The sequence below is a fragment of the Lepisma saccharinum genome, chromosome 20 (genome assembly GCF_977018435.1).
Source record: "Lepisma saccharinum chromosome 20, izLepSacc3.1, whole genome shotgun sequence".
NCBI lineage: Eukaryota > Metazoa > Arthropoda > Insecta > Zygentoma > Lepismatidae > Lepisma > Lepisma saccharinum.
In genome coordinates, this window is record NC_139248.1 from 50,224,505 (window position 1) to 50,252,018 (window position 27,514).

A 27,514-nucleotide genomic window follows, 5' to 3' on the forward strand; every position below is an offset into this window, starting at 1 on the left:
AGACCTGTAAACCAACCATTTGGGGGGGGGGGATGACTGAGCATTGAATTCTCATTAGGATAATATTACAACTAAGCATCCGACTTTACAGACGTAATAAGCCTTTTCCGTTTGTTCTCACGATTCAACAATGAGATTTCTGGACTTCCACTGCGGATGGGAACCGAGAGAGTGTGCTAACCACGTGGAGAGTGGGGCTGTCACATTTCAGTTCCTTTAAAATGTCCTCCAAGGAAAATATATTACCATCACTTGATAACTTACAAATTTTAATTTGTAAAGAAGTACATTATGAATGTACAGAGTTTCCACTAACCTGGAAATCAACCGAGGGGAAAAATGAAGTTTTCCATTTGTCAGGTTTGGAAATCCTGCTCCTCAAGTTTACTCTTCGTTTTATTAACGGTCCCTGGTTCGAATCTTAGTATGATGTTCTTTGTGAGTTTCCCTTCATCATTTTTATCACTCATCCTCACCTTCTCGATTAGGAATTTTGCACAGTGCGGTGATCGTGCACTTCACGACCTGAACACCAAGGCCTTATTGACTCCACTAGAAACGAAAAGGTAAAGGGATATGTGAAACAAATCTTAAAATCATCAATTAAGAACTTTCATATTTACTAGACTAGACATTGTAAAACTTTAGTGTCAGTGTGCGTCCCCTATGTTTGCAGCATGAACATGCATGTTGTTCTCAGGGATCATTGCTAGCAAATTATTATAATCTAATTATAGATAATAACCTATTTGTAAATGTAACTAAATTAAAACAATATCAGTGGTTTCGCATACCTCACCTCACCTCACCTCACAAAGCACAGCACAGGGAAACATAATAACTTGTTAAGCGTTAAATTCGATCAACGGTAAATTGCTTGTATTTTGTTTCCATGGCTTTCATTGTCAGTTATTGGAATGCGACAATAGTTCATCAGTATGCAATATGATTTGGTTTCCATGGATTTAGATTATATAGCTTATTCAGCTTTCATGCGATGTTTCGGTAAGTTTCAAGTTGTAGAATTGCATTGTTTTGTTTCGAGTCAATATATCATGTGCGAGAAGTGTTAAGCGTTACCCCCACACCCCCTATACGCCTTCATGGCGTGGTGCTAAGCACAGGGGAACACTTTTTTTTTTTTTTTTTTTTTGCAAGAAGTGTTAATAGTCCCGAGTTCGATCCTCGGTGGAAACACATTGTTCAGTGGTTCAGATTCCACTTTAAATTGTAGGTTGCTGTAATGCAGTTTGAAAAGTGTTTTAACTCCCACAAAATCATGTAACCTTAGTTCTACCGTACATGCACAGAGATGTTTTATTCTTGAATTAGTTTTGGTATCGGTAATACTGCCGGTTCAGTGATATGCCTACATACACCGGCCAAAATCGATAGAGTACTGATTACCCTGTCCCACCTCTAATATTATTGTTGTTGCTATTAATAGTAATAATAATTATAATTATAATATACTAAGGTGGGGACGGTATAGCTACTGTGTATTTTGGGTACTCTGGAAAACTCAGGGAAAATACATTTAGAGTTCATGTGGGAACCCTGAATGCAATGGATGACCTCGTGATTTAGCCTATAGCATAATGCTTGAAATTCTGAAAGTGTGCTAAGATGAAGAGGTTGAACGTGGGGTGGAAATATGTCCGAGATAACAACAGATCACTGGGAGAAATAATGAACAAAAATATAATCGGTTTTTAAGGTTGCATCTGTCGTAGTAATTTCTTAGTTGTGATTTTTTTTTGGTAACTTTCTCTCGTATTACATTCCTTCCATAATTATGAAAGGTGGTCGTAGTAGTGTTTCTATTGTGTTTTGAGCTAATGTTTATCTGGTGAGATGCTTTTAGAAGCTGTTTACTTCGGTGTTATATGTGTGCGTATGTTCTGTTGAGCTTCGTGGCGTAATATTTTTTCTCGCATATAATGCCATTTCATAATGTACAATGACGGGAGGGTTAATAGCTTATACTTCTTAAACAAGGTTTTGCACACTTCCCTAGCCTTTCTTCCTGCTAAAATCGTAATGACTTGCTTTTGTTTTATACATGCTTCTAAACTTGCCGAAGAGTTCCACCAAAGTTCTATTGCGTAATTCATTTGTAAATTAAACATTGCATAATATACCAAAATTAGATAATTTGTGTTAAGTGTTTATTTTAATATCCTGAGTTGCTTTTGTTTTGGAATTTAGTTTCATAAGTATTTTTACTCGTACAGCAGAACGTCGTTTATCCGCATTAATTGGGACCGAAGGTTATGCGGATAATTAAATATGTGTTAATTTAACAAAGAAAAGCACGTACAGTACAGGTTTATTTTATACGTACACTACACAGTGCGGTAAGAGTCTATATTAGATGCTTTTCCTAATGAAAAGCTTGGAAAGCTTATTGTATAAGGAATGAAAAAAAACGTCAGTCCTGATGCGAGGAAAAACAACGTGCAGGCCTAGGAGGAAATCGAGAAAAACCGTTGTTGTCCGGATATTCGGAATTGAACGTACGGAGGGAATTTTTCGATGAATAGAGTGCTAATGGAACCTAACCTAACAGGCCTAACCTAACCTCACCTCGTAGGCATACCTCGTACCCGTGAATGGTTCGTGGGGCTAACCGTGCATGGTTTTTGGGCTAATGTGAATGGTTCGTGGGGCTATCGTGAACAGAAACCGGAAAGAAGGAGAAAAAAAAGTACTTACCAAAAGAAATGCCGCAGTCTGGAAACAAGTGAACAATAAGGGTTTTCAAAGATGCACTAAATTGTTACTGTGGATAAACGTATTTTACACTATCTATAAGTTTTTGGAACCTGTTTTTTTTTTTTTTTTTTTTTTTTGCCAAATCCGCACTCCTTTTTCATTGGAACTCCACTAAGTGGTCCGCAAAAGAATCCGAAGGAACGTTTTTGTTTTGGAAGAAAACCTTAGCGAACGCAAAAATGCAATCAGCACCCCGAACGCAAACGAGCGAAGCACACGCATTCACAACGCTCACGCAAACACGAGCTTGCAGTGTTGTTAACCCCCATCGCTTACCGCCGAAAGAAAAAAAGGACGGCAAGTAGGTTCTAGCCCACAGTACTACATACGTATACAGTAGAAGAAAACAAAAGACATAAGAAAATGAGAAAGCACTCGTTGAACCTTGCTTTTTTGAGTGTGCGGATAACTAACGTTGCGGAAAATTGACGTGCGGATAAACGACGTTCTACTGTATTTAGATTCTTGAGTCTGATCGTCGCGATGTGCCGAAAAAGGCTAAAATGCAACGCATTAGAAAAGTATCAATTTAATATGTGGAGCGCGTCGTACTTTGTATACGCGTGCTCCCTTTCCTCCGTATCTATTTGAATTTTCGATGGTAATATATTGAAACAGATAATTACTTTTATTATCCACTTGTCGCGCTTCCATTTCCCGTGATTCGCTTCCCACCCAACCGCATGCAGCAGCAAGCCACCCTTTCGATGCGGTTTACTCCGGCGTCCCCGCCCGTAACAAACAAACACTGTTCTTTATTACGGGAAGTATTGTAATTTGTGAAAGCACTTAAAACATTGTGCGTTTGGGATTCTAACCCGCACGCGGGAGAGGGAGAGCGCTTTACTTATTAATTATCCTAATGTAGAAGGAGGCGTTATTTATTAATTAGCCCCAGCTTGAAATAGGAGACATCTTCTTGTGCGCTTTAGTGGTACTGAGAGGAAATACTCGCTATTAAGAGATGAATTATTGGGTCCCAAGTGGCAATTCCTTCTAATTGTTTCATTCATTCGTACAGTCTTCCCCACTGCCTCTGCTTGCAACAATTAAGCCTTCTTTTAATCCACGGAAATGAGAAGTGAATTAGTTAAATTCTTCCAGTGTAATGCCTCGTTTTATTCCACTCGTCGTCTGTGTCTGGTCGAAGTTAGCTACATTATTAATGTCCACAGACGTTTCCCTGGTTTGTAACGAGTTCTCCCCCCTCTTCCAACGTTTTCGGGATTCTCTTGCAGAAAGCGTACATTGTTGGGGATATATTTCACTGGGAAAAGGCGTGGCTTCGTGGGCGGAGTCTTTGAGCAGATCATCAGATTTTGGTGGCGAGGTGGCTTAAGAGGGGATGGATCAAAGAAGGAAATGTAGCTATGGCAAGGAGACTTTAAATACGCAAATGCTAATATAGTGTGACAATTTTAGAATCTGCAAAAACTGTGGAGAGAAATACATGGTAGTTATTTCCAGTGTCGCAATCTTGATTGATTTGGTTTCTTTTACTTCGCTTTTTTGCCACTTTTGGCTAATCGCAAAGATGGAAATGAGTGATGATATGACGAAATTGACGAAGGAACACTCAAAGAGAACACCCGGAATTCGTAGCCTGCGTCGGCATTGACATTTATTTATTATAGCATATGTACACTCATTGACAAAATACAATGAAGCACCTAGAAGGACTGCTGGAAATGAAATGAAATTGCACATGTTGACAGGTTATGTGACTGTATATCAATGATTACAAAATCAGATTAAACGGACAACAGAGTATGCAGTATGGGCGTAGTGATGACCCCATGTCAGTAGAATGTGACACCCTCGAGCCTTGATACATGCGCCGATTCGGTTTGGAATGGAGCCCTAGAGCCGTTGTAACCTCACCTGAGGCAAGCCGATCTACAGTTGTTGTAACTTGCCATTGATATCCTACAGATTGGCACTGGGTCTGAGTTGACGTCCTAACTGTTCCTACTCATGTTTTATGGGGGAATAGATCCAGGGATCTTGCTGGCCGCGGGAGTACCTCAACATGATGCAGGCGCAGTCCATAGCCACATGTGCCATGTGCACACGAGCGCTGTCTTGTTGAAATACTGTACCAGGATTCTATCTTATGAGGGGTAAAATATGAGGGTGCAGGATGCCCGTGACGTACGGCTGTGCCATCAGAGTTCCTCGAACCACTACCAGAGGTGATCTGAAGTTGTACCCTGTGGCTCCCCACACCATGATGGTAGCGGTAATGCCGGTGTGTCTCTCCACAACATTGGCAGGATGTGTCCTCTCCCCTCGGCACCGTCATATTCGCACAAGGTGGTCATTCGTGGTAATATAGTAGAACCGAGATTCATCACTGAACATGATGCGATGCCACTCGGTCAGCAGTCCATGCCTCCCGGTTACGGCACCAATGCAAAGGCAGCTGTTTGTGCTCTGGTGTTAGTGGCAGTCATCGCATGGGATGGTGAACCAGTAGTCAAGACTGCTGCCAGTCAACACCAATGGTGCGGGATGACACGGGGTGTTGTGGAGAGTCCTGTACCTGCGTCCGAATAGCAGATGCAGATGTGATGGGGTTGTATAATGCTTGTTACACAAAACTGCGATCCTACCTTGGTGTGGTCAGTCGTGGTCGACCGGAACCTTTACGATGTGTGTAGTTACCCTCACGCACCCATTGGTGCCAACATCGGGCTACCGTGACATCCGAATGCCCTAGATTCCTGCCAATTATACGATTCGACCAACCAACCTGATAACGCTGTCACATGGCGGCACAACTAATGCACTATGGTGGCCGTTCTAGACGTTACATATTGCAACTCTAAAAATTTACATATCCATCGAAGGTACGTGTACGAAGTGACCTCCAAATCGGGCGTTTCCTTTTGGGTGCAGACCTTTTTTTTTTTGTCAGTGAGTGTATTTATCTATTTACATTAAACATTCATACAATTGAAGAAAATCAACAAAAATTGCCATGACAAAACCATATATAAATAAAAATTTTATGATGGGGATTCCGCTTATGTCTGCGAACTCAAACTTTCGGTTAATAGTAAACACCTAAAGCCATGAACGTCCTAGGGAGGGCTTTTAATGAACAAGTTGAGTTAGTTCACTAGCAATTGTCCTGTGATTAGAGAGCAATGTAAAGTTGAAAATGAAAGAATACCGACCAATTTTCAACACAGTCGCAACATGATACATGCAAGTAGCAGAACAGTATGGGAACTTTGCGGTCAGACTGTACATGTAAATTTATAGGTCTACAGTACAGTATTGAAACATATAAGAAAAAACTTTCAGTTTTAATTTTAAATATCTTACCTTGCATAAAGATTGATATTGATTATAAATTAGTGTTCACCGTAAATATATTTTTAAAAACTTCATCATTAAAGTCACAAAATTACTGTTAGCTATATTAACGTTATTATTATAATTTATTATTTGCAGTAGGGTTACAGTTAAGCTTACAGTTTAGTTTGCACTGATTCTCTAACCTGATACTGTAAAAATGGTCATGGTAATATCTTTTATGGCACTTGAATGGCAGCGGAAATTTTCAACGTTTTACAGTGTTCACACCCACTATAGTGAGAAACTGTTTTGTAATGATCAACTTCAAAAGGATTTTACTGATAGTTACCAGGGTTGCAACGCATCTGGAAAGCAGACAAATGTTAGGGATTTTGCAGATCATCTGGAATTTACACTTATATTGGAGCCTGGAAGAGAAAATATTGCTAAATGAGCAAGTGATTCATTTCCACTTCTGGATTCGGTTTTTGTGATTCCACTTCCCCAAAAAGATCCAATTCAGCAACTTGTTCTTCTCATTCTTATGATTCTCACTCTGATACAAAATTATGGTTCCTTCAGATTTCTGTTCTACATAGTCTCGTAGAAAGTGAATATAGTGTCGTAGAAAATGCTGCTTTTTTGTTTACGTTTACATCTAAAGAATTGCCTCTTGCAAAAAGGAATTGTATAGCAAATTCATTAGAAAGTGAAACATTTTGTATGGCTGATGAATATTATGTTTATGAACTACTTCTGTTGTTTTTAGATCGCGGAGATGTGTTGGGGTGAAATAATGTACCTCTGTTACCTTAGCCTAAAGTCTAGATGCAAATGATTATAGCACCCGACACATTTGATGCCAATTGTAATTTTACGTTATACTTCGAATTTAGAATGAAATTTTCTTTGCAAAAGTGGTGAAAGTGAATATTCTCAATAATTAACGAACCTATAGATTTAATTGAAAACACAAAGGTTCAAAATGAAAAATCATGATAATAAACATGTCTGGAAAAAAGTCATTTTTACCTGGGAAACCTGGTGACCTGTTTGTGATTGTCGCTTCATTCATTTTATCAATTCCACAATCAAAAAATCGTAGCTAGCCTGGTTACAGTTACGACTGTTTAGCTCACAGTTTCTTGAGCAAATGCATCATCGTGACCGCAACCCAGTCTAACATTTTTTCCGTAATGATAAATCCCCCATATTTGTAAGACGTCCCAAGTTATGTGTGCGAACTTTGACACCGCGTCCGACTAAATTATGGCCATATTAGGAACATCTGCGCCCAGGCAGTGGAGAAATTGCATCACGCTAGAAAGCGAGCAAATGCGTTCGATCCTTGGGAGATTCAGGGCACATTCATTTATTAATTAAACGTGCGTAGCAGGAAATGGTAAGTTATAGCTTCGGGTTACGTAGAATGCAGTTTCGGTCGCTAGAAGTAGAAATTGGTCCGACTTCCTTCACCACCTTGTAATTATGATAAATATCTGAAATTGTTTCTGACCGAAGAAATAATTTAAATGGTATTAATTCCAATTTTGCCATCGCTTACAGCATGACGATCATATTTCTGCTCCCTCTAGCTTTGGTGTAGTTGAAAATTTGAAAATTTTATTCCATTCTTTATTTTAGTAAAATGAACACAATTGATATTTTAAAATACTTTTCATGTGTAACATGATTACCGTACCATTTAATACATCAACAATTTACTTCAGAGGCTTGCAAATGCAAACTGTGCCATAATATTTATAGGGGGGGCGGGTGTAAGGGGCGACTCTTTTTGAAGACACCCTGGACTACATTTGGCAGACTAAAGAGCCTAGGACTCGTAGCAAGAGTAACCTGTGTTGTTTGTGATTGTCGCTACATTCATTTTATCAATTCCTTCGCCCCAATTGCCAAAAGTAGAGAAGGTCTAAATATGGGTTTTTGAGTTATCAGCGCTCTCGGGTGCTGCAGCCTGGCAGAGGCTATGGGAACTGGTTATCTGTCAAGGACAAGGTTGCGGCGCCAATTCGCAAGAGAAAGTGGTGGTTAGTTTCGGCCTTGGACGCTGTTATAGAATTGCGACCTCCGAAAACTTTTTGCAGGTATGTTTTAACTCAGCGTTTTCTGAATTCTCATCTGCTTTGTATAGGTTATGATATTAGCGGTACATAAAACAAATGTGGGCTTTTATAATGCCATGATTTGTTTGTGAAATATGTACCACAGAGAGCGAAAATAAATTGAAGAAGGAAAATAGCATGATGGTCTAAATATGGGCTATGACATGAGGTCTAATGTTGAGATCACATTTTCAACAACTATTTGGATGTTTTTTTTTTTAATTTCGATTTTTGCCATTCCGCTTGATTTTCAAAACAACAGATTATTCATAAATATGAATTTTATAATGTTTTAGCGATAAATGACTGTTTTTTAAATTTTAATTGCTTTTTGTGATATTGCCACTAGTAGCCCATATCGTCGATGTTTTCACGAACTGGCGAATATGTCAACTCCCCTGCATCACGAACCGGCGAATGTGCAAAATTTGACATTTTGAGGTTTTGACGCTGTATATGTTGGAACAACCTGTACTTTGCTCTCACAAAGTTTCAAGTTTCTATTAAATATTGCTTAGGAGATAAAGATGGAAAACGTTTTGACGAATATGAAAACTATTGTACGGACGCGATAAGAAGCGGCGTGCAATCAGAACGCAGAACGTGACCAAATTATGTCTCCTCGTTGGCTGCCATGTGGCTGGGGGGTTTCTACGTTGCCAGGTTCGCACAAACACACGGACAGGCTAGTCAGCTGTTGGCAAGCTCGGGGAAAAAGCGTCACGCGAAATTAAGCACGTACGTATCAGTATGTTAATATATGTTATTTCCGTTGTAAAATGATAATTTAACAAATCTAGAAGTTTGAAACTGAAGTTTCTTGTAGGTTGACATTCTGAATTTTACATTCTGGCAAGCATGAAACATTTTATCTTCCTGCTCTACACAGCAACAGAAAACCTTCACTGAAAGAACCTTTGTTGTGTTTTTATTATGGTACATTGCAAGCATCAGCTACCGGCATCTTTTTACTTATGTTGTATCGTATCACAATTACCAACAAAAGAAAATGCGTCCTGTGTTATGAGCAACACTGTGGCAAATCGTTCTCCTTTGATTTCATGCCGCCTCTCTTTGCCTTCTTTGTCACGCCGCGATTGTTGAAGCTTCAGAACGTACAAATGAAATGTATTTCTTGAAAATTAGGGCAAATTACGTACAACTTCGTTTCGTTAACACGTTTTTAAATTATATTTTGAGGAACCTACAAAAATTTCCTCCAAAACAGAATTTTACAGAACTGAGTTACTGTATTACGGAGAAGAATTTATCAAGAACAAATCAATTGTGTGTGAATTGATTGATTGAGTTGGTGTTTTAAAGTCCACTTTATGCACAGTACGGCTAATCTGGAATGGACCTACAGTTGGAAGTGGGATCCGAACCACTATGTACCTCGACAGGGTATCATACCCAGGACTACTTGATTACAAGGCGACAACACTTACCCTACCACTGTGCCATCGGGGAGGCACATGTGGGTGTGTGAAGTGAGATAATTTGGGAGCTATATGAGAATACAGGCTCTGGCAATACAGAGTTAAATAAATTACAACGAGACGCTTGGCAATTGCTCGATTTCCTTAACATTAATGATACATTTGGTACATGTGTTATTAATGCTTTGAGCTACCTGTATGTAAAAACATAACAAATGAATGAAAGAACAGAAGTAGTAGTTAAAGAATCAGTTGTTTTTGCTTACCGGCTACCATTGCAGTGGCGCTATCCCAAGATCATCTTCATTGTTGGTTGGTAAAGGAACATCTTCATCTGAGCTACTACTGTCACTGTTGTCTTCCCGCCCAAGTGAAATTACAAAATCCTCCATTTGCTGCTCTTCAACTCCCTCCTTTTCCCATGCTTCGGAAATAATCTTCCTTGTGTGTTCTATAGCCGAACGTCACCTATCTGCTGTCACATCCCCGATAGCCTGTTCTGTCAATTGCAAAATTTTAGACGGTGTAAAAGGTGGCAAAGTGTTCCTCTGTGCTACCAGCCCTTTGATGAGAACAATGGAAGTGTCCTGTTGTTGACTGTTTAACCAGATGTTTAATCCTACACGTGTTTCTGTGGACTCGCGAAAATCCTGAAGTAGGTCAATCCGGCAACAGCGCGTCGCTACCAGAGTGGGTGGTTCCACGCCGCTTCCTAGTGCGTCCCGACAGTAGTATTGTGATAGTTTCACGAACCGACGAATATGAAATTCGCCGCTTTGTGGAGAAAAACATGATATCATTTTACAATCCATTCAGAATGTGTCAGTTCGACTACATTTTGCCTAACAGATGCCGCTGTAATAACACGTTTTATGTTGTTTTTTTTATATAAGAAATATAACCCATTTGTAAGATATCAGAAAACATGTAAGGCACAGTTTGTGTTTCTATTGGAACAATGTACAGTCTATATTTTGAGACTCAATGAAATTGGCAATCATCTGGTTTAATTCTCGCAACTAAATTATTTCGAATGGTTTATAAAAGAAATGCCATATTTCTGATATTATTTTGAATAATAGCCTTCTAGTGGTGTGGCTCGTTGTGTAATTATTCAGAAGATATAAATAAGGACGTGCTTGTGAAGTGGACTGATGGCAGTACTAACATCGTCAGAAGCCAAGAACTTACACTCCCCCATGGAATGAAGAAGTTGCAATATGGAGCGAAAGTGAAAATGTGGTGGGATCCTGAGAAAATTTATTATGAAGGTGTTGTGATCGGGATGGAAGAAGATTCTGAAAGTGGTGATGCAGGTGATGAACTTCCTCTGTCAGTGCCAAAGAAGAGCTCAGGTGGTGTGATCAATGACTCGAGTGCAGTAGTTTGTGACGTTGACAGTTCTTCAGAAACGTTAGCGGATGATGAGGACAAGGATCCTGATTTTCTTATATCTTCCAGTGATAATAAATCGTCCGTACATTCCTCACCGAGGAATGTTCACGCTGTATGTAGTTCCTTGCATTGTGAAGATGAAAAATTTGCTGCATGCGTAACGTGTCAGGATTTGGTTTGTTACAATCACTTCATATTGGATTGCGCCGAGCACAACAGACGTGTTAGTGTACGTACAAGAGAAAAACAACCCTCCGGGATCAGGCCACACAGATTTTAAAGTAGATGGTTCTCAAAAGGAGGATGTTACTCCACTAAAGCGAAGGGTTTCCGAAAAGGAAAAAGAAAGAAAAAATGTAAAAGCCTGTCGTTCTTTGGGTTATGAGTATGTAAGTGAAAAGAGTCATCAAGTTATTCCTTCTCGCAGATTGCTTCGTCCACGTTGTGAGTCACGGACATGCCAAACAAGAGGATTGAAGTGGAACGATTTTGATGACAACACAAGAATGAAAGTTAATAATGCGTATTATAATTTAGGAAATGTTTCCCGACAACGAAAATGGTTGAGTAAGTTCATCGCTTCCAAAGCTCCTGTAAGGTCAGCGAAGTCAGAAGACAAAAAGATGAAGGAAAGAACGCTTCATTATTTCTTACCAGATGACCATAACGTAAGACAAAGAGTATGTCTTAAAATGTTTCTTAACGCACTTCAATTGCTGAGAGACAAGTAAGGACAATGCTAATGAAGTTAAAGAACCAGTGCATGGTAGAAGAAGAAAAGAGAAGTGGACGTCAGACAACGTTAAAAGAAAGAGACGAAAAAATGCGTACATATATTAAAAAACACATAAATATGTTCCCTAGGATGCAATCTCATTTTTTGCCGCAGAAGTTCTAGCCAACAGTACTTGTCCAACTTAAATATTGCAAAGATGTATGAACTATTCAAAAAAGAATTTCCAAACAGCTCGGCATGTTACTCCTTATACAGATCAGTTTGTAAATGTATGAAGTTAAAATTTTGTTCTCCAAAAAAAGATCTGTGTGGTTTGTGTGAGACGTACAACTCATTGAAATCAGCTAATTGTTTATCTAATCATTCTGACTTGATTGAAAAATATAACAGGCACATACAGGAAAATCAGAAGGTGAGGGAAATTAAAGGTGCGATGAAAGATACAGCTGTACAAAATCCACAGGAGTTCGTGGCTGCTTGCTTTGACATGGAGCAAGTCATAAATCTACCACATAGCAAACGAACTGAACTGCATTACAAAAGAAAATTATAAGCCTACAATTTTACAATTTATGAATTAGCTAGTAAAAGCGGTAATTGCTACGTTTGGCACGAAGGATTAGAGAAAAGAGGTCCGAATGAAGTTGCAACAAATTTAAGGAAGTTTCTGCTGATGAAAGATGATCAAGGTGTAAAACAGGTAGCGTTCTTCGCCGATGGATGTGCATCTCAGAACAAAAACAGTATCCTGCCTTCTATGTTCGTTTATTTTTTAAACACTGAAGCACAAAACATCAACACCATACAAGTTTTCTTCTTCGAAACGAGTTACGGACAAAGTGAAGGTGATGCTATTCACAGCACAATTGAAAACGTACTTCGACGGAGTGAAGACTTCGTCCCTGCCTAACTCATCCCGGTAATCAGGATGGCAAGAAACAACCATATGCTGTTCATGAGTTGCATGCTAAAGACGTCTTAGATTGGAAACAATATTCGCAGTACCTGCGTATCCTAAAAGTTAGAACAACAAATGAGGGTCAACCCGTGGACTGGACAAAAGTCATGCAAATTCAAGTGCGCAAGGGTTGTCCCAATATATTTATAAAAACATCGCATAACCTAAACACACACTCAAGTATATCACTTCCTAATCCACACAGTGCTAAAGAGGACAATTTTCCACCAAGGGTTTTTACTTCAAAGCCAAAACTGCCTTGAAAAAATACCAGGACTTGCTGTCATTATGTCAAGGAGTAATACCAGTAATTTCTCATCCTGATTATAAAGACTTCTATGTCAGATTACCTCACTAATTGTACAACAAAATCCGTCTATTAACTCTGTATTTGATAACAGACAGACTAGTGTTGGTCAATGTATTACTATTTTGTTCCTTACATTTTATTTCCTGAATTTTATTATTCTTGAAATTTATTTGCGGGTACGTCTAGTGTTGTGTGAATTTCTCTGTTTCTCACTGTGACGTATTAAACTATTATGGTGTATGTTATGATTAGTGTATTAATGATTTGCCTAATATTTAACTCTGTATAAATATCCAATACATAAGTTGAAAGTTTTAGCCTTGAACTGTAGAATTCGCAGTTTTAGTGAAAATTACAATTACGAATCAAGCTAAAAATATTCCATTTTTTTTTGTTTCACGAACTGACGAATAGATTCAATGAAATCCTTTGTTCATTTATTGTTCATTAAAATTCTTTATACTGTGTTTTTTCTTATGTGAACTACCTTCTCACACAGCATTTGTTGTTATCTCAAAATATAGTTTAGCTCGAATATTTTTTTCAATGATTCGCAAGTAACGCAAAATTGACTACTTTCAACTTCGTTTTTCTCAAAATCAATATTTTGCACATTCGCCGGTTCGTGAAAACATCGACGATATTTAGACCACAATTTTGAAATACATTATTTTACCATTTTTTGAAAATTGCTTTTTTTAGGAAAATGGAGATCTTTTCTACTTTAGCATGCTATTACATTTAAGTATGTATTTCACAGATATGCATTTTAAAGGCAGGTGCTTGATATATTAATTTTTTTCCTCCGAAAATGACAAAATATTAAGGGCGGGTGCCCATATTTAGACCTTTTCCTCTAGCAGAAAAGCGACATGAAATAAATTTAACCAATCAATAATATGTATATGCCTATTACCATGTAAGTGGGGACTCATCTTTACAATAGCCGACATCCCTGGCGCAGTGGTTAGCACAGCGTGCTAAAACCCCAGGGGTCTCTTTCGAAACTCGGCCTGGGCAAGGATGTTCTTTGTGAGTGTCCCTTTATCATCCCTATCCTCACGATTAGCGAAAAGTAGCAGAAAAGCGAAGTAAAATAAACCAAATCAATCGATCATCTTTATAATCTAAGACCTCCCCGACAGGGTAGTGGTTTATACTTACACCTTGTAATGCAGTTATCCCGAGTTCGATCCCTGGTGGAGGCACATTGAACGTAGTTAGGATCGCAACTTAAGCTATAGGTCCATTAGCCAGTCTGTGCATAAGGTAACAAACGTATTGCCCTCTTTATAATATAGCCTACACTGATTAGTGAATCACTCGATTGTTCAGAATAAAAGTTGAATAGAAGAAAGTAATTTTTGCCTAGGTCAAATCAACGAAAAGCTCCATAATCACCTCAGCATAATGTTTTCTTACAAGTACGGTTTGGTAGTATATTTCCTGGTGACTTGCAAGAAAGAATAAATAAGAGAATTCTGCGATTACATCTCCATTGGACTGGCTTTTGAATATTCTTATTTTTCTTGTAATTTCGTAGAATCAAATACTGTATTTCTAACACTTTTGAATTTTTCCCCATGCCATGTATCATGTAATAACAATCGCCTGACTTGTAGGCGAAAAGTTAGCCTCGTGTTCCTTTCCATCTTTCATTTATTAGCTATTCATAATCATACTCACCATTAACCTAGAGACATAGATAGGTGATGCAAAATATCTACATACCTATGCACTACTTCTGCATGTAATTCTTATTACAAATTAAAACACCGTTCACAGATTAACACACGTGGATAAGCAGAGCACTGTCATTGATTGACAAAGTTGGCTAAGATGAGAATGACTGATGGTATGATAAAATTTGTGTGAGGAAGAAAATAGTTCGTAGTTGAGAAACATACGATAGAATCCTATTTTTGAAAAGTCTCGCTTGGAGATACAAAGCATGAAGAAGGTAATAGCAGAAGTAACATGCATTTGAAACCAAGAAATGAATTAAGTGGTATTTCAAACATTGAATAACTAGTCAACCGGATCACAGTGCCCATTTGAGTGTATTATATTCCTCATCATTCAGATTATGTCATACTTCAACTTTCTTGTCATAGAATGACTCATTTTCATTAGAATCCAAATGGTTCAGTGCTTTCTTCATTTTGCAAGACAATACCTAATTCCAACAACACACCAAAACCATCTCAAAGCATCAGCAAAAGGAAATAATTGGAAGTAATTTGTAACATGTGAGTAAGAAGACATTGTTGGCTTCCTAGCATAAGGGTAACGATGGCAATGGCTTTCTCCGTAATATGAAGATGTAGTAGTATTTCTATATGCAATACATCTGTGGATTTCTTCGCGAGTTCTTGATATTCCGTTACCAGTGCGAGTCTTATGCCCTTCACGAAAAAGTTATCTTGTGTGGCAGTTGTACGATAATCTGACATTAGGTAAGCGTTCACTTTTCTTGTTAGCAATTTTTGTAGGCTATGATATAAGAATGAACTGAGGCCTCACCGATGGCGCAGTTGTAGCGTCGTCGCCTTGTAATCAAGGGGTATCGGGTTCGATACCCGGTGGAGGCACATAGTAGTTCGGATCCCACTTTAAACTGTAGGTCCAGTCCCGATTAGCCTTACTGTGCATAAAGTGGACTTAAAATCTCCAAATCAATCAAACAATCAATCATAAGAATGAACGAGCCATTGAAGAAATGAATAACGGGGGAATGCATAGTTGTTTTAAATACCTTAACACCCAAAGCAAAAATGAAGACAAAGGTGTTGAAAAGTGAAGTAAGAATTTCGGTTCAGTCGGGTTTTGAATATTGGTCTTCGAGTTACCGTTGACTTGGAAATTCAATTGGCACGGAATGTCACACGTATCGTTTACCAGTTTCAGCCATTTTTTCAAAACCTTAAAGTAAGTTCTGCGTTCGTTTTATTAGCTATTTCGTATAGCTGGTTCAGTCAAAATGATGTTCTCAGGAAAATAATTCTACATCGCTGTGTTATTATGCGATACATGCAAATTATACCCACTTTGATTCATAATGCTATTAGCCTTCAGTCCTACCCGTATTTCGGTAACGGTTCCGATTGTTTTATGATTTTTTCAAGTTCTCCTAGACTAATTATTGTGGAATTTTGACAATCTCATTGTCACACGAAATTTGAACCTTCCTTAAAGTATTGAGCACTATTTGGATTAAAGAAAAGTTATTTATGTTGAAAAGAAAAACAACTTCAAAATTACCTTACGCAAACATGCGCGCTCCCCATGGACAAGGAGGCATTTTCCGTTGATAGAAGCGACAGCAAGTATCGTATACTAGTGGGAATGAATGTAGAAATAATTTTGTACGTTTTTTTTTTTTTAGAAAGCATTTAGGGATATTATTTTAATGCTAAGAGAACTAAACCTGACCCGCCTAACCTAACCGCGAAAGCATTTGGGGTTATTATTAAAATGCTTAGGGAACTAAACCAGATTATATAGAAGTATATGGAAATGAAAAACCAGTGTCAAGGAAGCACGCAGTAATCGCTTAGATTCCGCAGTATGTGTTAACAGACGTAAATCGAAATCTAACAATCTAAAAATTACATAAGTATCATGATGAAATCGCAAAAGGAACTTGGGCCCTATATTTCTGAAGATACATATCGGATCACCCTCCCCATAGAGGCAAAAGTTCCAACGAAATTTTTGCCTCGCACATATTGAGTAAATGTTTCAAATTCGCAGCACATGCTGTTAGTCATTTCATATTAGCCGACCTCCGTGGCGGATTATTTAGCACAGCGCGCTGCGGCGTCAGGGGCTCCAGGTTCGAATCTCCCACTCGACATGGGTGTTCTTTTGGAGTGTCTCTTCGTCACTCATCCTCATCGTCGCGATTAGCGAATAGTGGCACAAAAGCGACGCTAAATATAAAAAAATCAAATCATTTTAGATCAATATTCTCCCCATTCCCACACACATGAAATTAGCTTATAATCTATCAACTACAAACAAATTTTAGACCGGTGTGTTATTATGCGAATTGGCAAATTATTTTATCATGTATGTCAAATATGTGTCACTTAATGGGAAAGAAAGTGAGAATTTAGACGTATTCACCCAAACCCCTTCTCCAGGAGAAAGATCGCATGTCATAATTTATTTCGCTAAGCTTCGGAAAAGGTTTTGCGTTCGAAATATCCTAATTTTAGAGTAGTGCAAGTACTTTCTCTCTCACATACACAGACATATTACAGTTTCTTCTGACCAGGAATTCGTGGAATAATTCGGGATTTTACATTCGATTTTGTGTGATTTTTTTTTGTGAACGTGAAAAGAACTACGAGTAATCGTCCACAATATCTGAAACTAAGCTATCGATGGCCTCTTCATCATTGTTGCTTACAATTTTTTCAGACATATTTGGGTAATATTTATGAAATTGGTATTATTATATATCAAGATATATTTCTACTAGCAACCAGATATTCTGTGAAACCAACGAAGATCTCGGAAATTGTGGAATTTGGCGAGACGTTTTTGGAATATTATAGCTGACCAGCGAGAACACCCGGATCAGATTTATAGTGTTGCCGCCCCCCTATTCTATTTACTGTGAAGATTTTTCGGATTGTTTGTTACGTTATCAGTAAGAGAAACATTCACGGTTCATATCTTCGACCGTACGCTCTAAGTACACCCCCGGAGAGCATTTTAGACATCGAAAAGAATTAGCAATGATAGGAGAGTAGTGATTCTGCCATTATGCACAAAAATCAGAAATTACCACCCGTTTTGGACGTCCATGCTCCATCATCATTTCGGAGCTTATCTTTTCTCCTTATTTTCGGATTTTCCTCCCCTCAAAAACATCCTGAGTATGGGCATGAATAGCACAAAATGGATCTACAATTTCATGTTAATTTTCCTTCAACTCCAATTTTAGTATTTGTTTAATTTGCGCATCCTCCCGCTGATATTTTAGAGTATCGACTTTTTATATCCAGATTTCCACTCGTAGTTCTATCTCGTAGGTGGCCGCGGTGGCTCAGTCGGTAACGCGTCTGACTACCATGCTCAAGGTCCCGGGTTCGATCCCCGGCCGGTTCAAATCCGGGTACTTTTCTAACGGTGGAAGCATCGAATAACATGGGTACCTGGGGGAAACCCTGGGGGGTAAAGGCGGTGAGGGACGTGATGCTGATCACATCACCCCCACTCACGACCGGATCAAGAAAGTGTGGGGCGTTACCCCCACACCCCCTATACGCCTTCATGGCGTGGTGCTATGCACAGGGGAACACTTTACTTTTTTTTACTTTAGTTCTATCTCGTAGTAACATTTTTGAAGCCATAAATTCGTTAGAAATAGCCTTACTTCTCAATCAGTTTTGGTTAAGAACAAACGGACTGCAAAGAAAATATTTTCTTTGCCTCTTGCCTATTTTTCTCGTGCGTATGCGTGTGTTTGTGCGATGTGATGTGGTGTGTGTGTTTGTGTGTGTGTGTTGACACGCACCTATTGATTTGTTTAAAGGTCCTATGGGTTTTAGTATTTTAAGTCACTCCCCTTAATCTGGCTCATTTGATTTTAGCAGCAAGGAGCAACAACACTACTTTACATTACCTCCTATTTGTGTAGTAAAACTTAGATTGATTTTAACAGTTATTAGCTCGAGATGAGTTCATGTATACACATGACAATACCGTAATGCTGTACCCAAATAATACATTTCAATCACGATTCATGTTTTAATCTTCCATTCGTGAAGAAATGTCAACATTTATTCACACCAACTCAACACAACGAACATTCCATATTTTTTTCCCCCAAGAATTCAACATACAGTTCAGTCGCCAACCACATGCTCTCAAGAATGCGTCACATAGTTGAAAACCTTGTGATTACTGACACGCTCGTTACAATGTATTACATATGCCGGGTGTTTCAGAAATAATTGAGGGGTTACAACAATTTATTGCAAATAAACTATTGAACTTACGTTAATGAAACAAGTACAGAACAATCGAGGAACGCAAACAGTTTGTGAGTTCATATCCCTGCCGCTAGGAGACACTTAAATTACCCACATCACTCACATGCACAACACTCAGTACTCGCCCTACCGATGCCGCGTGATATCGCAGGCCTATGGGATAGCGATAGACGCTATCGACAGGCCCATGTTAATGCGAGTGTGGCAAGAACTAGACTATCGTGTCGATTAGGGATGGCCAAACGGATCCGGATCCAAAATTTACGGATCTGGGTCCGGATCCGAAAATTCCGGGTCTGTAAGTTTCGGATCTGGATGCGGATCCGAAAGTTCCGGATCTGGATCCGGATTCGAAAATTCCGGATCCGGGTCCAAAAGTTTCGGATCTCGATCCGGATCCGGATCCGAGAGTTTCGTATCTCAATCCCATTATAATATTACCACACCTTAAAAGGTATTATGATCTTCGATTACAAAGAAATTTTTCATTAGTTAGTCCTACAAGAATTTTTTTCAAGTGTTGTTCCTAAAATACATTGCTACGCATCGGCTAACACACTCGTACACAAAAATAATCTTACTTGTTTAACACAAAATGTCAGAGGTGATTTTGTAAATGCCATTGAAAGGAATATGTATTCATTCGAATGTATTGGAAATGAAAACACACATAAATGTGAGACATTCCATTCCAGGATGAAACCTTTAACACATATAACAAGTTAGAAATGTTATACAAAAATTATACAATTGTTCTACAGTTACAGTATTACAAATTAAAATAAAACATTATAATATATGCAGTGTTATATAATTACAAAGTGTAAGATTAATAAGGGAGGTTATCTAAGTGTCCCCCTCCGATTTCCATGAAACTTGGCAGGCGTATAGTAGGGCCCAAAGGAAGATTTACGTGTTTTTTGTTTCACCCAAAAAAACGGTTTTAAGGGTCAAAACCCCCTCAAATGTCAAGACAAATTGAAGTGAGGATCTGACACCTGTGTCCCTCCGATTTCCATGAAACTTGGCAGGTGTATAGTGGGGCCCAATGGAAGAAATACAAGTCTTTTTGTTTCAGCTAAAAAACGGTTTTAGGGGGCAAAATCCCCTCAAATGTCAAGATGAGGACAAATTGAAGTGAGGATCTGACCCCTGTGTCCCTCCGATTTACATGAAACTTGGCAGGTGTATAGTGGGGCCCAATGGAAGAAATACGTGTTTTTTTGTTTCAGCTAAAAAAACGGTTTTAGGGGGTAAAACCGCCTCAAATGTCAAGATGAGGACAAATTGAAGTGAGGATCTGACCCCTGTGTCCCCCTCCGATTTCCATGATACTTGGCAGGTGTGTGTATTAACGGGCCGAAATGAAGAAATACGTGTTTTTTTGTTTCGGCTGAAAAACTGTTTTAGGAGGCAATCCCCCCTCAAATGTCAATATGAGGACAAATTTAAGTGTGCATTTCACCTATGTGTCCCCCTCCGATTTTCATGAAACTTGGCAGGTGTATAGTGGGGTCCAATGGAAGAAATACGTGTTTTTTTTGTTTCGGCTAAAAAACGGTTTTACAGGGCAAAACCCACTCAATTGTCAAGATGAGGACAAATTGAAGTGGGAATCTGACCCCTGTGGCCCCCTCCGATTTCCATGAAACTTGGTAGGTGTGTGTATTAACGGGCACAAATGAAGAAATACGTGTTTTTTTGTTTCGGCTAAAAATCTGTTCTAGGGGGCAAAATCCCCTCAAATGTCAAGATGAGGACAAATTGAAGTAAGGATCTGACCCCTGTGTACCCCTCCGATTTTCATGAAACTTCGCAGGTGTATAGAGGGGCCCAAAGGAAGAAATACGTGTTTTTTGTTTCGGCTAAAAAACTGTTTTAGGGGGGAAAACCCGCCTCAAATGTCAAGATGAGGACAAATTGACGTGGGGATCATCTGACCCCTGTGTCCCCCTCCGATTCCCATGAAATTTGACAAGTGTATAGAGAGACCCTATGCCCCCTATTTCTTCCTATGCCCTATTTACGTGGTTTCGGGGTCAGATCCCTACTTCAATTTCTCCTCATCTTGACATTTGAGGGGGGGGGGCTTCTATACACCTGCCAAGTTTCATGGAAATCGGAGGGGGAGACTTAGACCTCCCTTGTAAGTGGATTAATTAATTACAAAGTAATTTGAAAGTACCGGATCCGGATCTGAAAATTCCGGACCCACGGATCCGGATCCGAAAAATTTTAGGATCCGGATTTCGGATCCGCCAGGATCCGGATCTGGCCATCCCTAGTGTCGATGTGTGCCGTGTCACCCGTGGCACACACATTGAACATTTGTAAGTGTGAAAAAACTGTTTGAGTTCCTCGTTCGTTCTGCACTGGTTTCATTAACTTAAGATTAATCCTTTACTTGCAATACATTTTTGTAACCCCTCAATTATTTCTGAAACACCGGGCATAAAGATGTGATCGTCTTTATTTATAGTGCACAGCCTTTTTGTTAGTACGAAATGGAGTAGATGCTACAAAACAATTGAAAAAAGGGAAGGTGCTTAGTTTTATTAATACATTTGTTTGACTTATATAGGATACCGGGATTTTGTGCACACGCCGTATATCAATCAAAATATAATTATTGCGACATTGACAAATATGTCTTAACAGTAATATAGTTAACAGTAATTCAGAAATGTTTTCCTCTTGTCTCTTGCAGGCAGCAATGAAAGAACTGAAAAACAAGCAACTTCAGTCCGCTGTGCTTCGTGATATCCAGCCAAGTGTTAGAGCTCATATTCGCCCTACCACTATGGTCCTTGATGTGTTTCCCCTCATGTTGGACATACTCACTCCAACTCTAAGGCCGGTAAGTGTATTTTAGTCATAGTAGTAGAAGTTAGCAATGTTTTCTAAGTTATCTGCTGATTGGATATAACTTTATTTCAATTGTAGATTAAAATATCAGTACATGTTGCATATCCATGAAACTAAACAGAGAATAAAATAATACTATTCTAATCTCAAAGAATTTATTACAAATACCTGGATATCAGTGCTGACGTTAAGAATTCGTTTATCCTTTCAGTTAAAATAAAGGCTATCAGAGATTTATGTTCACAACTTTCATAAGGAGAACGGGTTCATACTCTAACTCAACATGGTATACGAGTGCGTTCTTTGAGACATGGGGACGAAGATTATCATGGAAACAAGGGCACCAGATATGTTCTTCAGTGTTGGCTCCTTCTGGCAGCAGCTGCTGGTGGCTCCGAATTTGGCGAAGGACTAGTAGGGGAAAAAATTGGATTATAGAGACAATTATATCAATAGTTACATATATACTCGTTAGAAAATGGAGTTTCCAACAAAACACACACTCAAATTTAACATTTAAAATTTAAGGATTCGCAGCTACGTAAGTCTATTTAACTATTTCTTATTTCTAGACAACAGCCAAAGTAAACCACACGAAGATTCATGTGAATGGTCTAGAACGATTTCTAAGCATATATTTTTTTTAGATTTTGGAATATCATAGCAATTTTTCTAAATGAGAGAAATTTTCGAAAAAAAAAAACTGCCCTGGCGTCGGTCAAAGGTCATGTCGATCCTTAAACTGTAGGCCCAGTCCTAAATCTGTGCATAAAGTGCACTTAAACAAAGCTCAACTCAACCCAGATAAGATTGATTTTACCAGATCGCATAGCACCTAGGAAGCTCCCATAACGTTGGTTGCCTTATATAAATGAAGACACGACTCATTCTTCGAGTTAGTTTAGTGTAGCATCTAATAGGTGGTATATTACTTGCGTTTGTTTCTAATAAAAAGAGAAAGAGGTGAGATATTTAAAACGTCGATACTTGATCAGTAAATTACAAATGCTAAAATTTGAAGACAAAATGCAATGTCTTTTCGTACGACGTAAAGGACTTCGTGAGAGAAATAGTTAAAAGATTGTACAATTTCAATTGTGATAGTGTGTTAATTCTTTCATGAATATGTCTGCAGGGAGTAGGAGTGTGTGTGTGTGTTGCACGAAGTTTATAATGTGCATCGCTCGAAGTTTACGATCTGCATTGCTGTGAATTTCACTGTTTTCAAAGCATGAAACCTCCCCCTTTGACTAAGAATATTGTACCACAGCCTCGGTATTCCATCTGAGAATAGGCCTCACGCGGCTTCAGCCTCCGACCTCAAATTCTGCCTCATCCTCCAAACTCAAGGTCTGCCTCAGCATCCGGATTCCAGATCAGCATAAGCCTCACGCGGATTCAGCCTCAGAGCTCAAGGTCTGTCTCAAACTCAAGATTCCATCGCAGCATAGTCTTCACGCGGCATCAGCCTCCAAGCTCAAGGTGTGCCTCAGCCTCGGTATTCCATCTGAGAATAGGCCTCACGCTGCTTCAGCCACCGACCTCACATTCTGCCTCACCATAGGAGGCCTAACGCTGCCTCAGCCTCCAAACTCAAGGTCTGTCTCAGCATCCGGATTCCAGATCAGCATAAGCCTCACGCGGCTTCGGCCTCAGAGCACAAGGTCTGTCAACCTCGAGATTCCATCGCAGCATAGTCTTCACGCGGCTTCAGCCTCCAAGCTCAAGGTGTGCCTCAGCCTCGGTATACCATCTCAGAATAGGCCTCACGCGGCTTCAGCCTCCGACCTCAAATTCTGCCTCAGCATAGGAGGCCTAACGCTACCTCAGTCTCCGAATTTAAGGTCTGCCTCAGCATCCGGATTCCAGATCAGCATAGCCTAACGCGACTTCAGCCTTAGAGCTCAAGGTCAGTCTCAACCTTGAGATTCCAACGCAGCATAGTCTTCACGCGACTTCAGCCTCCAAGCTCAAGGTGTGCCTCAGCCTCGGTATTCCATCTGAGAATAGCCCTTACGCGGCTTCAGCCACCGACCTCACATTCTGCCTCACCATAGGAGGCCTAACGCTGCCTCAGCCTCCAAACTCAAGGTCTGTATCAGCATCCGGATTCCAGATCAGCATAAGCCTCACGCGGCTTCGGCCTCAGAGCACAAGGTCTGTCAACCTCGAGATTCCATCGCAGCATAGTCTTCACGCGGCTTCAGCCTCCAAGCTCAAGGTGTGCCTCAGCCTCGGTATACCATCTCAGAATAGGTCTCACGCGGCTTCAGCCTCCGACCTCAAATTCTGCCTCAACATAGGAGGCCTAACGCTACCTCAGTCTCCGAATTTAAGGTCTGCCTCAGCATCCGGATTCCAGATCAGCATAAGCCTAACGCGACTTCAGCCTCAGAGCTCAAGGTCAGTCTCAACCTTGAGATTCCAACGCAGCATAGTCTTCACGCGACTTCAGCCTCGAAGCTCAAGGTGTGCCTCAGCCTCGGTATTCTATCTGAGAATAGGCCTCACGCGGCTTCAGCCTCCGACCTCAAATTCTGCCTCAGCATAGGAGGCCTAACGCTGCCTCAGCCTCCGAACTCGAGGTCTGCCTCAGTATCCGGATTCCAGATCTGCATAAGCCTAACGCGGCTTCGGCCTCAGAGCTCAAGGTCTGTCTGAACTTCGAGATTCCATCGCAGCTTAGTCTTCACGCGGCTTCAGCCTCCAAGCTCAAGGTGTGCCTCAGCCTCGGTATACCATTTGAGAATAGGCCTCACGCGGCTTCAGCCTCCGACCTCAAATTCTGCCTCAGCATAGGAGGCCTAACGCTACCTCAGCTTCCGAATTTAAGGTCTGCCTCAGCATCCGGATTCCAGATCAGCATAAGCCTAACGCGGCTTCAGCCTCAGAGCTCAAGTTCAGTCTCAACCTCGAGATTCCATCGCAGCATAGTCTTCACGCGGCTTCAGCCTCCAAACTCAAGGTGTGCCTCAGCTTCGGTATTCCATCTGAGATAGGCCTCACGCGGCTTCAGCCTCCGACCTCACATTCTGCCTCACCATAGGAGGCCTAACGCTGCCTCAGCCTCCGAACTCAAGGTCTGCTTCAGCTTCGGGAATTGGATAATAAACCTTTTCGTGCAAGGCCTCATCTCCAGGAAGCTATCAACTCGCGGCAAGCCACGGCACCTAGCGACCTGTTGAGTGAGATGAGTCAAGTCAAAATGGATAATAAACCTTTTCCTGCTCCCACAAAAATAGGCAATAATTAGGCTGGAGAGTTCAATGAACTAACCGATCTCTAACCACGCACTTGTAATAATCAGGCTGGAAGGTTCATACGAACTAACCGATCACTACCAACTCCTTGTTCTTCAGCTTCGGGAATCCATCTCAGCATAGGCCGCATACGCCTTCAGCCTCCGAGCTCAAGTTCTACCTCAGCCTCGGTATTCCATTTCAGCATAGACCTCATACGCCTTCAGCCTCCGAGCTCAAGTTCTGCTTCAGCTTCGAGATTCCATTTCAGCATAGTCCTCACGGACGTTCAGCCTCCGGATTCCATCTCAGAATATTTCACACGATGACTCAGCATCCGACCCAAGGTCTGCCTCAGCTTCGGAATTCCGTCTCAGCATAACACTCAAGCGGCTTCAGCCTCCGAGCTTAACGTGTGCCTCAACCTCCGAGCCCAATTTCTGCTTCAGCCTCGGGATTCCATGTCAGTCTAGTCGTCACGCGGCTTCAGCGTCGGAAGTCCATCTCAGCATAGGCCTCACGCTGTCTCAGCGTACAAGTTAAGTTCTGCCTCACCCTCGGGATTACATCTCAGCAGGTCTCACACGCATTCAGCTTCCGAGCTCAAGGTCTGGCTCAGCCTATGGATATCATCTCAGCATAGACCTTACTCGCCTTCAGCGTTCAAGCTCAAGATCTGCCTCATCCTTCGGATTCCATCTCAGCATATGTCTCACGCGGCTTCAGTCTTAGAGTTCAACGTCTGCCTCTCAACCTTCCGATTCCATCTCAGTATAAGCCTCACGCGTCTTCAGCCTCCGAACTCAAGGTCTGCATAGGCCTCAGTGACCTTCAGCCTTTGGATTCCATCTCAGCATAGATTTCACGCTGTCTCGGCCTCCGAGCTCAAGGTCTTCCTCAGCCTCGGAATTATATCTCAGCAAAGGACTCACAGACTGCAGCCTCAGAGCTCAAGGTCGGCCTCATCATCGGGATATCATCTCAACATAGGCCTCATGCGCCTTCAGCCTCCGTGCTACAGTTCTGCCTCAAACTTTGGATTCCATCTCAGTATATGCCTCACACGCATTCAGCCTCCGAGCTTAAGGCCTGCTTTAGCCTCGGGATTACATCTCAGCATAGGCCTCACGTACCTTCAGCCTCCGGACTCAGCATAGGCTTCATGCGCCTTCAGCCTCCGTGCTACAGTTCTGCCTCAAACTTTGGATTCCATCTCAGCATATGCCTCACCCGACTTCAGCTTCCGAGCTCATGGTCGACCTCAGCCTCTGGATTCTAACTCACCATAGCACTCAAGTGGCTTCAGCCTCCGAGCTCAAGGTGTGCCTCAGCCTCGGGATTTCATCTCAGCATGGACCTCACACCTCCTCAGCCTCCGAGCTCAAAGTCTGCCTCAGCCTCGGGATTCCATCTTAGCATAGTCCTGATGCGGCTTCAGCCTCCGAGCTCGAGGTCTGCTTCAGTTTCGGGATTCTATCTCAGCATAGCACTCTCGAGGCTTCATCCTCCGAGCTCAAGGTGCCTAAGCTTCGAGATTCCATCTCAGCATAGTCCTCACGCGGCGTCATCCTCCGAGCTCAATGTCTGCTTCAGTGTCGGGATTCCATCTCAGCATAAGCCTCATACGGCTGCAGCCTCCTAGCTCAAGGTGCCTCAGCCTCGAGATTCCATCTCAGCATAGGCCTCACGCCACCTCAGTCTCCAAGCTCAAAGTCTGCTTCAGCCTCGGGATTGCATCTCAGCATAGGTCCACGCGCCTTCAGCCTCCCAGCTCAATGTCTGCCTCAGACTCCGGACTTTTATCTGGGCATCGGCCTCACCCTCCGAACACAAGGTCTGCCTCCGGATTCCATCTCAGCGTAGGTCTCACGCTGCCTCAACCTCCGAGCTCAAAGTCTGCCTCAGCCTCGGGATTTCATCTGAGCATAACCCTCACGCTGCCTCAGCCTCCGAGCCCAATGTCTATCTCAGCCTTCAGACTTCATCTCAGCATAGTCCTTACGCGGCCTCAGCTTCCGGATTCCAACTCGGACTCCCGGATAGTGGGAAAGTGAAGAAAATTAATATTCAAAATATGGCTTCTGGAATTTAGTCAAGAACAAATTCAAAATGCGGGTTCAACGTGCACTCGGAAACAGATTTACTATATTTTGGGAAGAAGAATGCAATTTATTTTTCTTTGCGGAAACAAAAGGTTTAAATAGTGCAAAAGTTTTGCCAAATTCCGAATTTATGTTCAATGTTCACTTGAAACACAAGTTTTTAAATAACGAATTACCGTAAATTGGTAGGGGACAAATTTGCAATACAATTAAAAGGCATTATCCATTACCTCCTACTGTAATTAATTTTTATGAATATTTTCC

At 40.8% G+C, this 27,514-nt stretch overlaps 1 protein-coding gene across 2 annotated transcripts in view; it reads left to right on the forward strand.

The window, feature by feature from the left end:
- Positions 1–27,514, forward strand: part of cutlet (chromosome transmission fidelity protein 18 homolog) — a 408,876-nt gene that overhangs the window by 218,758 nt on the left and 162,604 nt on the right. For both annotated transcript variants that reach the window (XM_083141467.1, XM_083141468.1), the window contains exon 16: positions 21,752–21,901. In XM_083141467.1, coding sequence (XP_082997593.1) covers positions 21,752–21,901 — 150 coding nt within the window. The remainder of the gene's footprint in view (positions 1–21,751; positions 21,902–27,514) is intronic.